At 48.2% G+C, this 15,741-nt stretch overlaps 1 protein-coding gene across 4 annotated transcripts in view; it reads right to left on the bottom strand.

Moving 5' to 3' along the window:
- LOC146812898 (ovostatin-like) overlaps positions 1–15,431 on the bottom strand; it is a 388,701-nt gene extending 373,270 nt beyond the window's left edge. For all 4 annotated transcript variants that reach the window (XM_085619969.1, XM_085619967.1, XM_085619968.1 and 1 more), the window contains exon 1: positions 15,276–15,431. In XM_085619969.1, the coding sequence (XP_085476095.1) occupies positions 15,276–15,334 (59 nt within the window). In that variant the 5' untranslated portion in view covers positions 15,335–15,431. The remainder of the gene's footprint in view (positions 1–15,275) is intronic.
- Between the last annotated feature and the right edge of the window lie 310 nt (positions 15,432–15,741).

Consider the following 15,741-nt stretch of genomic DNA (forward strand, 5'->3'; position numbering starts at 1 on the left):
CGAGTAGATGTGTATACATTTATCAGGAAGATCAAATTAAAGAAATACTTTACCATCAAGAAAAATTTTGAAATAACCAGTACAAATGAAGAAGATCTGAATACAACACAAAGGACAACCTTACAAGCCAAAGATATATCTTTAATGCAAACGCTACATCAATTACGTGATTTACCTTCTGTAGAGACAAGCACACAAGAAATAGCCGACATAGAAGGGGAAGACATTGCCAAACCTGGCAGGAGCCCTTTTAAACCAATCTCCACATTTGTCCCCAATATGCCACGTGATGCCATCGATATCTACCATGAGCGAGTAATAGAAGAACTTAAAACACTAACCAAGAACACAAAGGCAACGTAATATCTCCAATTATAGTACCAAGCAATACTTTGAGCTCATGAAAAAACTGAAAAACAATGACACTATAGTAGTTAATAAATCCGACAAGGGTGGCAACGTGGTAGTCTGGGATAAAAAAGAATACATCAAAGAGGCCTACAATCATCTGGATGATAGTGCTTGCTATTGTAAAAGCAATTTGATCAATGTGGAAAAAATCCAAAAAAGCTATAAAGATGATCTTTGTAAATGGAAAAGAGAAGGAATTATTTCCAAAGATGAATTTCTGAACAATGACTTTCCTGTGCTGCCCAATATATACTTTATACCCAAAGTACATAAAGGAAGACTGCCTGTCCCAGGCAGACCCATTTTTTTTATCTATTAAAAGTACTTTTGAAAATACATCTAAATATATTGACTTCTATCTCCAAGACTTTGTGACGCAACTGCCCAGCTTTCTTAAAGATACTACGGATTTTTTATTCCAACTTAGCAAAACAGAGTGGTTGGATGAATATCTGTTTCTGACCATGGACATCACTGCACTATACACCAGTATAGCTCACGATGATGGACTCAGGGCAGTGGGATACTATTTGGGCAAAAGGCCGATTCAAATGTATTGTCATAACCAAATGTTGTTGTGCATGACCAAGTGGTGTTTTTACAATAATGTATTTATGTTTAACAACACTGTATTCCAACAACTGCACGGCGTGGCTATGGGGGCATGCTTCTCCCCGAGCTATGCTTGTTTGCATGTGGGCTGGTGGTAGGAGCATGTCCTCATGGTCAATCACGCCGAAGAGTGGTCTAAGCACATTGTAAAATGGTGGAGATATATCGATGACATCTTTGTCATTTGGAGGGGAACCAAAGAGCAGGCCGAGATTTTTGTCGAATCCATCAATACTAATGATTTGAATCTGTAGTTCATTGCCCATATTGATAAAACCACTACCAATTTTCTAGATATCACTGTCCAAGTAAAGCAAGGAGCAATAGAAACCAGCCTCTACAGAAAGCCAACTTCTGGAAACTCTGTGCTACATGCTAAGAGTTTCCATCCACCTAACACGATAGTTAGTATTCCTTTTGAGAATTTTTGCGGACCCATAGAGCTTGTAGCACTGAGGAAGCTCGAGATTATCATCAGGAACTAACCAAACAACAATTAGAGGCTAGAGGCTATGCTCCCAAAAAACTGGACATAGCACGTCGAAAAGCAAACATGAATGATAGGACCATCTTACTAGATCCAAAGAGAAAATTTACCAACATTAACAGTGATGTGGACAGGCAAACAAAAGATGTGGGAGATGATTTTAGATTAGTGACCACATATAGCAAACAGGCCAAAGCAATTACAGCCATAATTAAGAAAGAATGGCCTATAATTATGACAGACCTGACCCTCAAAAAGGTACTCCCTTCTAGCCCTACTGTAACTTTTCGCAAAGCTTATTCTATGCGAAATAATCTAGTTAAGAACAATCCAGAGAATACCATATCTAGAAATTGGCTTACCCCGAGAAAGGGTTTTGTAAAATGCAATTCTTGCAGAGCTTGCAAATTTGGCATTAATACTTCCACTTACAAAACACCATTTTCAGATTTTGAGTATCCCCTGAGAGAACATTACACATGTAGGACGGATCATGCTGTCAATGTGTTGAGATGCAGCTGTGATTTATGCTATGTTGGAAGCACTAAACTCCAAATGCATGTGCGCATATTGCAGCACCTCCGTGCGATTGTCAATTCTGATCCAACATATCCAGTCGCGAGACATTTCAAAGCGGTGCACAAAAACAACTTAAAATATTTACAATATTATGTAATTGACTCAGTACCCCTTAGTAAAAGAGGTGGGAATCGTGAAAAACAACTACGCCAATTAGAATCGAAATATATTATCGAGTTAGACACCAAATTTCCGACTGGATTAAACACAAGAGAAGATTTACATAATTTTTTATAAAAATAAATATTTTAAAAAATGGGGCTGCGACTACCATTCTAGTCACATGAGTATCTGTCTAAGTCATCTATGAACGTCATTTGGTCCCCCCTTTAGGTGTTTCATACGACTCCTATTCTCACAAGCCATATAAGTATGCTGAGTTTGTGTAACATCTTTGTCATCTACTGTTGCTTTCATTCTTTGACATATTATCTAAACTTATATGTGTATGTACATACATAAATTCTTTTCGAATATTGGATCAAACATGGCATGATTGGATCTACGGTATAATAAATCACCATTGTATATGTATTAGTACATCGTATTCATAATTTTATACAGTAGATTCCGGTCTATGAAGATAATCGCTGCTATACCGTTATGGGATTCGTTTTATTATTTAGGCACTAATTTGCACATATTATTTTCTCTTTGCACCTTTCAAACCGATAGCACTTTTAAAAAACATCGTGAAGTATGAAGTTTACAATCTTTTTACTGTGGTTTTATCTGGCTCAACAAATTCAATATTGCGTATTTGCACATTTCATTGACAATTTTTAGCTTGTTTTATTCTGTACTCAAGTGATATATTGTCACACTGCTCTTAACATTATAATTGTGAATTTATTTTACACGCTGGAAATAGTTTCTTAATTAATTTATCCAACAGGTAGTTTTAGCTATGTTACATGTTGTATTTACAACTGTTAAATCATTTAGCGGAATTGCACATGTCATATATTGTTTACATCTCTATCCTTACCCCTTATTTTGCGAAATATTAGCATATTTGCACATATTGTTATTCATAGTGTCTTGAATGGGAATTCTTAAGGACACAAGTATATATTAGTGTATTTGTACACCTGATGTGGATGCCTCATTAATAAGAGCAAGCACCTACTGTCCCGATCCAGTGTATTTGAATTTTTTGCCCACATTGCAATTTGACGATGGTTGCTTTTATGAAACAAGATTTCCATAATGTACAGTGCTAAACATCTATGTTTATTGAACAAGCTATATGTGTCTATTTTTGTAATTTATTTTGGAGACATGAATAATTATACCCAGTGTTTAATGTTTTTTGCTAGTAATACTACGCATAGTATTTTATCTATGTTCATTGCCTGTTAATCACGCGACCCGGAAGTGCTGTGGGGTTTATATCTCCTGTTTTCGTTTACGCCGACAAGTGATCAAGGAACAGTTTGTGTCCGAAATGTGTCTTAGACTGCACTTTTTTCTTTGAAATAAAGCACCAACAATTTGGCAACAGCATATTGTGAGTCCGTGGTCCTGTTTGTGCGCGTTCGCACGAGGATACCGCTAGCTGATATACATATATATATATATATAAGCATGCACATGGACAAACACACACAAACATAAGACACACTACATACACTCACGAGGAACATTCCAAATGCTCAACACACTCCAATGCTGCTCCCATTTGAATGCTAGGCTACAGTCAGGACCACTGGAATTAGGCGATTCTGCGGCTGCTGTGTTTTTCATATAGTTATGGATTTACAGCATTTGCCACATAATTCATCATCAGATGCATTACCTACCGATTTTAAGAAATAAAAACATTTTTTTAAAAACCTTGCGTCTAGCTCAAATGGATCAAGCTTACTAATAACATAGCAACACGCGTTCCTGCCCTTCACAAAGCTTCACTGGCCATCTTTAAGTTAATTTGTCCTAATAAGGTGAAATTATTTCCCAGTATTAACATGTGGAAAAAAGACAAAAGAATGAAGTATTACTATCACAAAATGTGCTTCATTATGCTGCATAATTTCCCTTTTTTGCTGCATAATTTAGTCAACCCTGCCCCATAATTCCAGTGGCTCTGGCTTTAGAACTTGTAAACTGAGGACAAGTTGTTTTTTATAAGATCAGACACCTCATATGCACATATCGAATGACAAATGAAGGCTAAAGGGCCTAAAAGGGACAGGGCCAATTGTTTGCACCACTGACCCGTTGCGGGCATGACAAATGACTGCATTCATCAGTGCACGCACTCTAGCACGGGGTACATTGAGTTCTGCATCCTTTGAGCTGTGTGCACGCCCATCAGGCGAGGAGGCAGATTACTTTCATTTTATACATTTTTCATGAAGAAATTGGTGGTGGATGTTTAAATGAAAAATTAAACGACACCTTCAATTTAGAAGATAAAACAATTTAATCTTTTTCCTTCTCCAATGTCGTGATATTTCAAAGACGAGAACCTGAAGTTGGTATATTTTATTGCTTTGTTCTAACAATTCTTATATTTGAATACAAAATTAATTGTAGTTGTGTTACATGATGCTGCGGGGCTGCCGGGATGACTATTCGGGATCCGTGCCGGAGGAATCCCTCCTGGGTCATGCTGAACTCATCCCTCCCTCTCCACATCTCTGTGAGACATTCCCGATGTTTCCCTGGCCAGTCATTGGCATCTCGTAGAAAGTTCTGCCATGTGCCGCTTTGGATAGCGCTGTGCACCTTGTTGAGGACTGGATCTGCTTCAGCCGTGCCCTTGATGTCATCCAGGGTCAAGGCCCGTGGACAATCTGCACTTAAATTCATATAGACGTGAGTTACCACAGCCTCAGCTTCATGGCCATCGACTTGGGGCTCTAAAGGCACTGGTTGCCAAGAGAGAAAGATGGCCAGATTTTTCGACCCAGGCCGGCAGACAACATCCATCTTGTATTGTTGCAGCTGGATGGCCCACTGCTCGATTCTTGGGGTTCGATGTGAGGCTGACCCCCGGAACAGTGGGACGAACAGTTGGAGGTCAGTGACAACCTTGAATGACTGAACACTTACGTAAAGATGAAAGTGCTTGCATGCCCATTTAATCTCTAGGGTCTCTCGATCAATCTGGGAGTATTGCGTCTTGGTGTGTGACAACACTTTGCTGGTGAACACTAGCACTGCCCAGCGCCCGGGTTTCTGTTCCTGAGCGAGTATGGCACCGAGACCAACTGGGCTGGCATCCGCCAACAGTTCAGTGCATTTGTCCATTTCGAAGTGCATCATAGTGGTGTTGTCAAGGAGTGCGTCCTTGATCCGTCTGAATGCTGCTTCTTATTGGTGACTCCAATTCCACTTGGCATCTGCCCGGGTTGGAGCTCTGAATGGTTTTGCAAGGGTGGCCAGGTGTAGAATGAATCAAATACTTGGCCATTCTGAGGAAACTTTGTACTTCGGATACGGTTGTGGGCGGGGGCGCCTGTTTAATTGCTTGTGATTTTCGAGGGTCATTCTGTATTCCGTTTTGGCTAAATATACATCTAAAGAATTCAATTGTCAGCTGAAAGAACAGACATTTTTCTCTAAGCAACATGACGTCATGGTTTTGGAGGCGCTTCAGAGTGGCTCAAAGGTGTCTGTGGTGCTCGGCTGCTAGAGGAGTGAACTAGTATGTTATCACTAACATTTAGGATGCCCGGAAACCCAGATAAAGTCTTGCGCATGCCATTTTGAAAGACCTTGGCTGCTGATGAAATGCCAAAGTTGAGGCACTGATAGCGGTGCAGTCCAAGGTGTGTACTGAAGGTGGTTATATACATGCTTTATTTCTCCAGGATCAGTTGGTGATACCCAGCATTCAGGTCCAACTTCAAAAACCACCGGGATCCATTGACGTTGGCCACAATTTCGTCCATGGTCTGGGTCATGTGGGGTTCCCTCCTGATGGCTGATGGCTTGGTTCAGGAACCGCATGCCTATGCATAGCTGTATTTGACCCCGGCTGTTTCAGCTTTTCAGCAATCGGATAATGAGCGTTGTTGTTGTGCCTGTAGTTTGCAGGGGACTAGTGCCACTAGACCAAGTGAGTCTGAGGGTGAGTCTGAGGGTGCTTCATTCAGGCTCTGTCAGGGGTTCAGGCTCTGTCAAGGGTACCTCTGTCTGGGGAAACTGAGCTTAAACCTAGAATTAGTCTCAATCAAGCAGTTCCAAGAGCGCTGCCACAGAGAAAGTGTATCCCTTTTTTGGTTTGGTTTGCCAAAGTCCTGTTGTCGCAGACACGGGTTTCTCCTTTGTCCACTTCAATGCTGGTTGATTCAAAACTGAGGTTTTGGTGTCAGGGGAGTCCCTTAACTCCTATATTTAGGAGAGGTAGGGGTGAAGGACCAAGTAGCAAACGGACAGCTAGTCCCTACACCTAGTCTGCTCCTGAGATGCCCACATACAGGGGAGTGAGTCACCATTTCTTCTCAGAACCAGATATTCTGCCACTTTCTAAAAATGGCAGAACCCTTCTTTAATGTGCAGAATGGGCTGCCCACCCTGGAGGTGTGGCTAGCCTTCTCAGGGGCTACACCTCCTGACTAACTAATTTTCCTACCTACCCGGGTGCTAATCTGCCTGGGGGGTCTGTTTCCTCCTTTGGGAGTCAGTCCTGATCAGAGGCGGTGTAGCCTTTGAAGCTCACCACCTTGATGTGCCACTTCACTAGCCTTCCTGGGAGGGAGCAGTGGTGTAGCAAGGTCAGGTGGTACGCGGTGCGGAACATTTCTAGTCACCTCCAGCTTGACAAAATGGCAAAAATATGTGTTTAAAAAACATATTTTTGCCATTTTGTCAAGTCGGGGTTGACAAGTGTCATCACTGAGGGGGGTGACAAAATGGCAAAAATATGTATTTAAAAGTCATATTTTTGCCATTTTGTCATCCCCCTCAGTGATGACACCCGTGGCAGCCCGCACCCACCGTACCCCCCTTGCTACCCCCCTGGGGAGGAGGTGTTGCCTCCTTCCTGCCCATGCATTTGTTCCTGACTCCAGGGAGTGATCACACTGCCAGGAAGGAGGTCAGAATCATGTCTTGGTGCCAGCAAGCGCAGGGTGCCAGCCAGGTCATAGAGAAGCTGGGGCAACCTCTAAGGTAGCCACTGGGTGCATGCCACTACACCCTCTATTCAAGATTCATGTCAGGGGTGAGAAGGCACATTGTTTGATACCAAACATGACATATTTGGGTGGCACCATAATGGAGCTAGTGACCCTGGGTTTGCCCGGTTGCAAGCCCATTTTATCCTATGGACCACCTATCACTTATAGTGTACTTTAATGGTAAAGGCCACTATTTGGATATATAATCTGCACTTACATGTCCACACCATCAATCTATTGCACTAGATACCCCTGGTACCATATACTAGGGACATATAAGGGGGTAAAGTCCTTGTCAAATGGGGTTGCCAATTTTCACATATTCATTCTAGGGAGAGGGCACTGGCCTTGGGGTCTGGTTAGCAGGCTTCAATGAACTGTCAGAGTTGAAAACCAGCATTTAGTAGTCCAAATGGGGGCAAAAAGTGTGGTGGGGGCATCTGCAAATAGGCCTGTTTTCTTACAATATGTATTTGTCCAATAGAAAACAAACCCAAATCATTTGAGTAGCAGAAGCATGTATGCAATTTTTATTTCGAATAGTGTGAGTTTGTGGAAGGCAGATGCATCTTACTTGAGAAGGACATCTCATAATATCTTAAAGGAATGTAGCCTTGTTGAAGATCTTAAACTGGTGCTTCTGACTCAAGAGGACAAGTAGTAATGACTTGGAAGTACTACATTTATGTGAGAGGCAAGACTTATTAACTTGGCCAATGCTCGTTTCATTTGGAAATTGCACTCAGGGTCCCTACAGATGCTGAAGAGTGGTTCTGCATGCTAGAATAGGACAACTCTGTCCAGGTGTGCCCTCTAGGGGCAAGAAATAGGATTACACATGACTTTCACTCAGTACTGATGTGAACACTGGTAGTGCAACAGCAAGAGAGGCTGCGGACAAGAGTTGAGGGGCAGGATGGATGCGCTCCTGTTAGGAGAGAGGGGTACAGCACAGAGTCAAGGCCCTCAGGCCAAAATGAGGAAAGGCTCGGGGTAGAGACCTCCTGGACAGGACGTAGATACCTAGGGCAGGGTGGAGGTGTTAAAGGCTTGCCTGAAGGAAACAGAGCAGAGTGGTATCACGAAGTCACACAAGTCAGCGTGAAGGTGCACAGAGCACAAGTGAAGTGCACTGGGTAAAATGGGGGAGCAAGCAACAACAGAGAGGTGCATAGAGCATGATGAAGGGACACATGGCACGATGCAGACCCACAGGCATGTATTTCATATTTCACAAGCAGGCCAGTCCACCAAGTTCAGTGTCACCTCATGGTAGTGCTATAGCTCATGGGATTAACCACTTACCCATAAAAATAAGCATATGCTGGCCACGTAGCCTATACCCATAGGCAGAGGGTGAGCTAGGTAACTGTGAATGGTGCCCCACAATAGTTCAAAAGCCTGCATGATGCCTATGCATCGGGTGGGGGTAGGTTCAGTGGTTTTCAAAACGCTGTACAACACATAGGTGCATATACAATAGACCTGCTACTTCCTGCTGCATAAGGGCAATCACCCCAAAACACACATCTCCAGTAATGCACAGAAACCCCATCACTGGCTGCACCACCTGATGGCCCATGCTTCCTTACTCGTCGTGTGTTTGTGTTAGTGAACTTATCATGGACTGCATTTACCAGAATGCAATAGGATACTTTTGCTGCAGTGCCAGCTGTGTGCTCCTGTCCCACTTGCATTGTTTAAGCTCCTCTTAGAGTGATTAGGCGGATGACCCTTGGAATGCACAGTGCACCTTGGAGTGGTACTGACCCAATGAAACACAAGCATCATTTCAAGCACCCCTCTGGAGACCTGCTACATCCTGCCGGAGAAGGGTACTCACTCAGAGACACACATCCAGTAGTGTACACAAACACCAGCAGTGACTGCACCAGCTGTTGCCTAGTGCCACCCTTGCACTTTGTACTGTATTCCAGCTAGAATTGTTTTTGTGCCGGAAGGGACACATTTGTGCTCAAAAACAATACTTCGAGCCATATTACTCTTTCTATGGATACTACAGAATACAGCACGCAAACAAAGGAGAGGTAACAAGGAGAAATAAAGATATTTTTGTTCTCGCTACGATACGATACGAGGATATTTCTTCTCATCACTCCAGGTTCGAGAAGGTGTACCATTTTTGCGCAAACCCAGATCTACTGAGTTTAGTAAATCTGGTTTCGTGTTAAAATCCATGGGTGGACCCATGGGAATGGCCATTCTCAAACCTTGTAACACCTCTCCGACGCCGGAGAACGCCAGGCGCTGCCTTCTGCTACTTTGTGGTGAATAGTGATGCAAGGCCACACTAGTGCCAACTTGTGCGGCTTGATAAATGTCACTGAAGCACTTGTATTGCCTTGCGTCGACTTGGGTGACGCAAGGACAAAAAAAGTGCTCATTAAATGTGGACCCAAATTCCTTCAGTGCCCCTGTGAAAAAGCTTATGAATGAAAGTAGATTGGAAGAGATGCCAATCCCAGGGCCGAGATGGCAAAGGCAGCGCCAGGCACAAACTGAGGCGCATCATCAGAGCCGTATGGACACAAGTAGTGCAACAGAGGGAGGTGCTGCGGGCGAGACTTGGGGGTCAGGATGGGGGTCCTTCAGACAGCAGGGAAGGGCACAGGGCTGGATGGGGCACCTTGGATAAGCTGAAGACGCCCAGGGCATGATGCATGCGCAGAAGGCAGGCCAGTGATGGCTGTGGCAGGATGGAAGTGCCACTGGCCACAGTAAAGTGCACAGAGCAGGAAGGCGGGGCACGGGCAAGATGCCCTCACACAGCTCAGGAAGAAGGAGCATAGGGAAGAAATGAAGTGCTCAGAGCAGGCTAGAGGTGCAAACTACAACAGGGAAGTGCGTAGGACAGGACAGAAAGGGGTGCCCAGGGCAGGAAGAGCTCCCCAGGAGCTCCCCATGGAGGCACCCTGGCAGGAGTGCCAAGGACAGTCGAGGAGTGCCCAGAGAAGAATGTGGAGCAAAAGCCAACTGAAGTGCATGGGCCAGGATTGGGGGCACAGGGTGGACAGAGATTCATGGGACAGGGGGAGGCACAGGGTGAGCCAGGGGTCCCTGGGGCAGGTTAGAGGGGCGCGGGAAAGAGAGCACAAGACAACAGAGAAGTGCAAGGTAGAGGTACACGCGGTTGGACAGATGTGCCTGGGGCAGGGTGGGATGGCAGGGGTGCCTGAGGGAGGTGGAGGGGCAGGGTGGATGCGCGTGGTGGGACAGGGGTGCGTGGGGCTGGGCGGAGGTGCACGTGGTGGGACAGGGGTGCCTGAGGCAGGGCGGAGGTGCACTGGTGGGACAGGGGTGCCTGGGGCAGGGCGAAGGTGCACTGGTGGGACAGGGGTGCCTGGGGCAGGGTGGAAGGGCAGGGGTGCCTGAGGGAGGTGGAGAAGCAGGGTGGATGCGCGCGGTGGGACAGGGGTCCATGGGGCAGGGTGGAGGCGCACGTGGTGGGACAGGGGTGCCTGGGGCAGGGCAGAGGTGCACTGGTGGGACAGGGGTGCCTGGGGCAGGGCGGAGGTGCACTGGTGGGACAAGGGTGCCTGGGGCAGGGTGGAGGTGCACTGGTGGAACAGGGGTGCCTAGGGCAGGGTGGAGGTGCTCTGGTGGGGCAGGGGTGCCTGGGGCAGGGCGGAGGTGCACTGGTGGGACAGGGGTGCCTGGGGCAGGGTGGAGGTACACTGGTGGAACAGGGGTGCCTAGGGCAGGGTGGAGGGGCGTGGGTGCGCGTGGTGGGGCAGGGGTGCCTGGGACAGGATGCGGCTCTACAGCCAGGATGCTCACAGAGTCGCAATGAAGTGCATAGGACAGGATGGAGCAGCCTAGGGTGGGACGGGCGTTCCCAGGACAGGATGGGTGTACAGACAGGAGCGCATCAGACAGCAGTGTCGTCTACAGCGCAGGGTGTGCGTGTAAATGACAAAAGTGCAGTTCACACAACAGGATGGAGAAGTAGGAGGTATAAGGGAGCGGTATAGGCAGGACGTAAGTGGCCAGAGCAGTACAGATGTGCCCTAGAGACCAGTGAAGTGCACAGATCAGGACGGAGGTGCAGGTGTAAAGCACAAGCGTAAAGAGCATCGGACGGTGTCGGGGACGCACAAGCCGGAACAGAGGTGCCGGGGCGGGATGCGGCTGCACCAGCAGGATGTTCAGAGAATTGAAATGAAGTGCATAGGACAGGATGGGGGCACAGAGGACAAGAAAAGGTCTCCAAGGCAGAATGGAGGTGCACAGCGCATCGAGGCGCGCAGTGTTCAGAACACAATAGTTGCCAGGACTGGATGGTAGCGCACATGCATGATGCACACAGGGCCGCCGTGAAGAGTGTGAGACCGGCCTCGTGGTGTGGGCCCTCCCGACCAGCAAGCCACCCCGCAACCGCACCCGATCCTCGATGTCACAGACTTCCGGCCACCATGGCCCAACATCCCGATGGCCGGCCGGGCCCCAGCAACACCCAAGACCCCACCACGCATGCCCGGCCGAGGGAGAGAGAAACCCCCAAGCCAGACCAGGAGGCGCCGTCCCTGTCACACCTCTGGTCTCCTCACCAAGGAAGGTTTCGATCGACTACCAGGCCCCCGGTGAGCGGGCGCCTCGCCTGCTGGGCGTCTGGAGTCCCTCCCAGACCCACCTGAACAGATCAAAGGGCCGAGCGACAGGAAATCCCGACACACCGCCCCTAGGCACCAAGACCCCTCTCAGCGAGGACTCCGGACTTCAAAGAGGAGGGGGAGTATAACAAGGGGTGCTGAAGGGACGGGAGGCAGAGAAGACCTGGACCACGAGAGCCCTGCTGACCTGGTCGCGGCTCGATCGATCCCTGAACCGAAGAACGCTACCCGAACTCTGAACCCCCCTGAGCCCTGCTGATGCTGTCGCGGCTCCCCGAACTCTGAAACATCTGAGCCCTGCTGACGCTGTCGCGGCTCCCCGAGCTCTGAACCATCTGAGCCCTGCTGACGCTGTCGCGGCTCCCCGAACTCTGAAACATCTGAGCCCTGCTGACGGATGTATGACGTTACAACGCACACTTTTACAACGCATGCACTTACAACGCATTTTTTACAACGCATAATCCATTACAACGCATGACATTACAACGCATGACACTACAACGCATTTTTAAAAAATACCTTTACAACGCATTACCATTACAACGCATACTACCTTTACAACGCATACCATTACAACGCATAATATTAAATTACATTTAAGGTAAGTATTAGATAGTATAGGGGTAAAAATTACTATTCTAACTCCAGGGGGTGCAACAGTAGGGTAAGTGTTGGATAGTATAGGGGTAAAAATTACTATTCTAACTCCAGGGGGTGCAACAGTAGGGTAAGTGTTGGATAGTGTAGGGGTAAAAATTACTATTCTAACTCCAGGGGGTGCAACAGTAGGGTAAGTGTTGGATAGTATAGGGGTAAAAATTACTATTCTAACTCCAGGGGGTGCATCAGTAGGGTAAGTGTTGGATAGTGTAGGGGTAAAAATTACTATTCTAACTCCAGGGGGTGCAACAGTAGGGTAAGTGTTGGATAGTATAGGGGTAAAAATTACTATTCTAACTCCAGGGGGTGCCACAGTAGGGTAAGTGTTGGATAGTATAGGGGTAAAAATTACTATTCTAACTCCAGGGGGTGCATCAGTAGGGTAAGTGTTGGATAGTATAGGGGTAAAAATTACTATTCTAACTCCAGGGGGTGCATCAGTAGGGTAAGTGTTGGATAGTATAGGGGTAAAAATTACTATTCTAACTCCAGGGGGTGCATCAGTAGGGTGAGTGTTGGATAGTATAGGGGTAAAAATTACTATTCTAACTCCAGGGGGTACATCAGTAGGGTAAGTGTTGGATAGTATAGGGGTAAAAATTACTATTCTAACTCCAGGGGGTGCATCAGTAGGGTAAGTGTTGGATAGTATAGGGGTAAAAATTACTATTCTAACTCCAGGGGGTGCATCAGTAGGGTAAGTGTTGGATGGTATAGGGGTAAAAATTACTATTCTAACTCCAGGGGGTGCATCAGTAGGGTAAGTGTTGGATGGTATAGGGGTAAAAATTACTATTCTAACTCCAGGGGGTGCATCAGTAGGGTAAGTGTTGGATAGTATAGTGTAATATTATGCGTTGTAATGGTATGCGTTGTAATGGTAGTATGCGTTGTAATGGAATGCGTTGTAAAGGTAGTTTTTAAAAATGCGTTGTAGTGTCATGCGTTGTAATGTCATGCGTTGTAATGGATTATGCGTTGTAAAAAATGCGTTGTAATGGTAGTGCGTTGTAAAAGTTGCGTTGTAAAGGTTGTTCCCCCCTGCTGACGCTGTCGCGGCTCCCCGAACTCTGAACCATCTGAGCCCTGCTGACACTGTCGCGGCTCCCCGAACTCTGAACCATCTGAGTCCTGCTGACGCTGTCGCGGCTCCCCGAGCTTTGAACCATCTGAGCCCTGGTAACGCTGTCGCGGCTCCCCGACTCTGAAACCACCTGTGCCTGCTGAGTGACTCGCGGCACTCTCCTCCAGGAGAATCGGCAGAGATTGCCGAGGGAAACAACATCCCCCAGCTCGAGGATTGAGAGCTGTGCAACGGATACTCCGCAGAGACACTGAACTCAAAGACTGTCCCGCTACCCCCATCACGAAATCGCCGCCGTTTGTGGCACTGATTCAATCCCTGCATTTCGGGTCATAAAGATCCCTTAAACCTACGATAAAGTATACTATCTTACGAAGAACTACTGTGTGGTGTCCCTCTGTCCGAGAGTGCAAGCTCAGCGTGTGCGATCCTAGGTACGAGACCCTCCCAGGAAGGGCCTCCTCGCCTTGCTCGGCCTAACTCTGGGAGAGGTGGGCCAACGGGTGGTCAGGAACGTATTCTGAAGCCCCCCGGAGAACGCCTTTCCAACAAAGAGCATGTGGCGCGCGGGACTGGAGGAAGGACCCCAGGACAGGGTGCACCATGGTGCCTATGGCCGAAAGGAGGTACCCAGGGCAGGATGGAGGTGCGCGTGGCAGGGAGGAGGTATCCAGGGCAGGATGGAGGTGCGAACGGTAGAGAAAAGGTACCTAGGACAGGATAGAGGTGCGCATGGTGGAGAGGAGGTACCCAGGGCATGATGGAGGTGCGCACGGTAGAGAAAAGGTACCTAGGGCAGGATGGAGGTGCGCGTGGCAGGGAGGAGGTATCCAAGGCAGGATGGAGGTGCGAACGGTAGAGAAAAGGTACCTAGGGCAGGATGGAGGTGTGCATGGTGGAGAGGAGGTACCCAGGGCAGGATGGAGGTGCGCACAGCAGAGAAGAGGTACCCAAGGCAGGATGTAGGTGCGCACTTACGTAGAAAATGTACCCAGGGCAGGTCTGAGGTGCGCACGGACGAGAGGATGTGGCCAGGGCAGGATTTAGTTGATTGTGGCGCGGAGGAGGTCAACAGGTCAGGACGGAGGTGCGCTAGACGGGGAGGAGGTATCCAGGACAGGATGGAGGTGCGCGAGGCGCGGGGGTCAACAGGTCAGGATGGAAGTGCGCGTGACGGGGAGATCAACGGGTCAGGATGGAGGTGCGCGTGACTGAGAGGAGGTACCCAGGGCAGGATGGATGTGCGCGTGACAAGCAGAAGGTTCCCTTGGCAGGATGGAGGTGCGCCTGTCGGGCAGAAGGTACCCAGGTCAGGATGGAGGTGGCGGTGCGCGTGGCGCAGAGGAGTTCAACAGGTCAGGATGAAGGTGCGCGTGGCGCAGAAGAGGTCGTGGTCAAGGTGCCGCAGGGCTGTAGTGAGGTGCCGGGGCAGGATGGAGGTGTGCGTGACGGGCAGGAGGTACCGATGGCACGATGGAGGTGCGCACGGAGGGGAGGAGGTCAACAGGTCAGGATGGAGGTGCGCATGGCGGGGAAGAGATACCCAGGGCAGTGCACCACAGGGATGTAGTATAACGTGTTGTGGCTGGCTGGAGGTGCACGGAACCGCTGCGAAGTGCGCGTTCTGGAGGAGAGGCTCCCCTTGCTGGGCTCTGAACTGCACTTCAGAGTGTACTTACATTTCGGCGGTGGTGGTGTGGATGACGAGCAGCGCGCAGGACAGGAGGAGGGCCCACATGGTGCAGCCCTGTCAGACTCCGGCAGCTTCAGAATCTGAATCCGGGCTGTTCTTCTCTGACTGCCAGATGGGATCCCGGCTGTCCTTCCTGTCCCTGAGACTATTTATTCTCACTACGGTGTGGGCGGGGCCTTACCTGTCCTGGGCCAGTCTGTGGAAATCCCACCTCACGGCCCGCCCCTTGAGGTGTAAGACGCACAGGTGCAGGGTGGCTGGGAAAGGGGGAGAGAGTGCAGGGATGGGCGGAGGTTGGAAAGGTGGTCTCGGGGCAATACTGTGAGAGGTATGAGGAGTGCTGGGGGCTGAGAGGAAACGGATCAGAGCCTCGGAGGGGATATCCGAGTGAAATGAAGAGGCTGAAGTGTGCAAGGAAACCTGCTGAGAGCAGAGCAGGGCGTTGGATTGTA

Source organism: Triturus cristatus, chromosome 7 (genome assembly GCF_964204655.1).
Source record: "Triturus cristatus chromosome 7, aTriCri1.1, whole genome shotgun sequence".
Classification (NCBI taxonomy): Eukaryota; Metazoa; Chordata; class Amphibia; order Caudata; family Salamandridae; genus Triturus; species Triturus cristatus.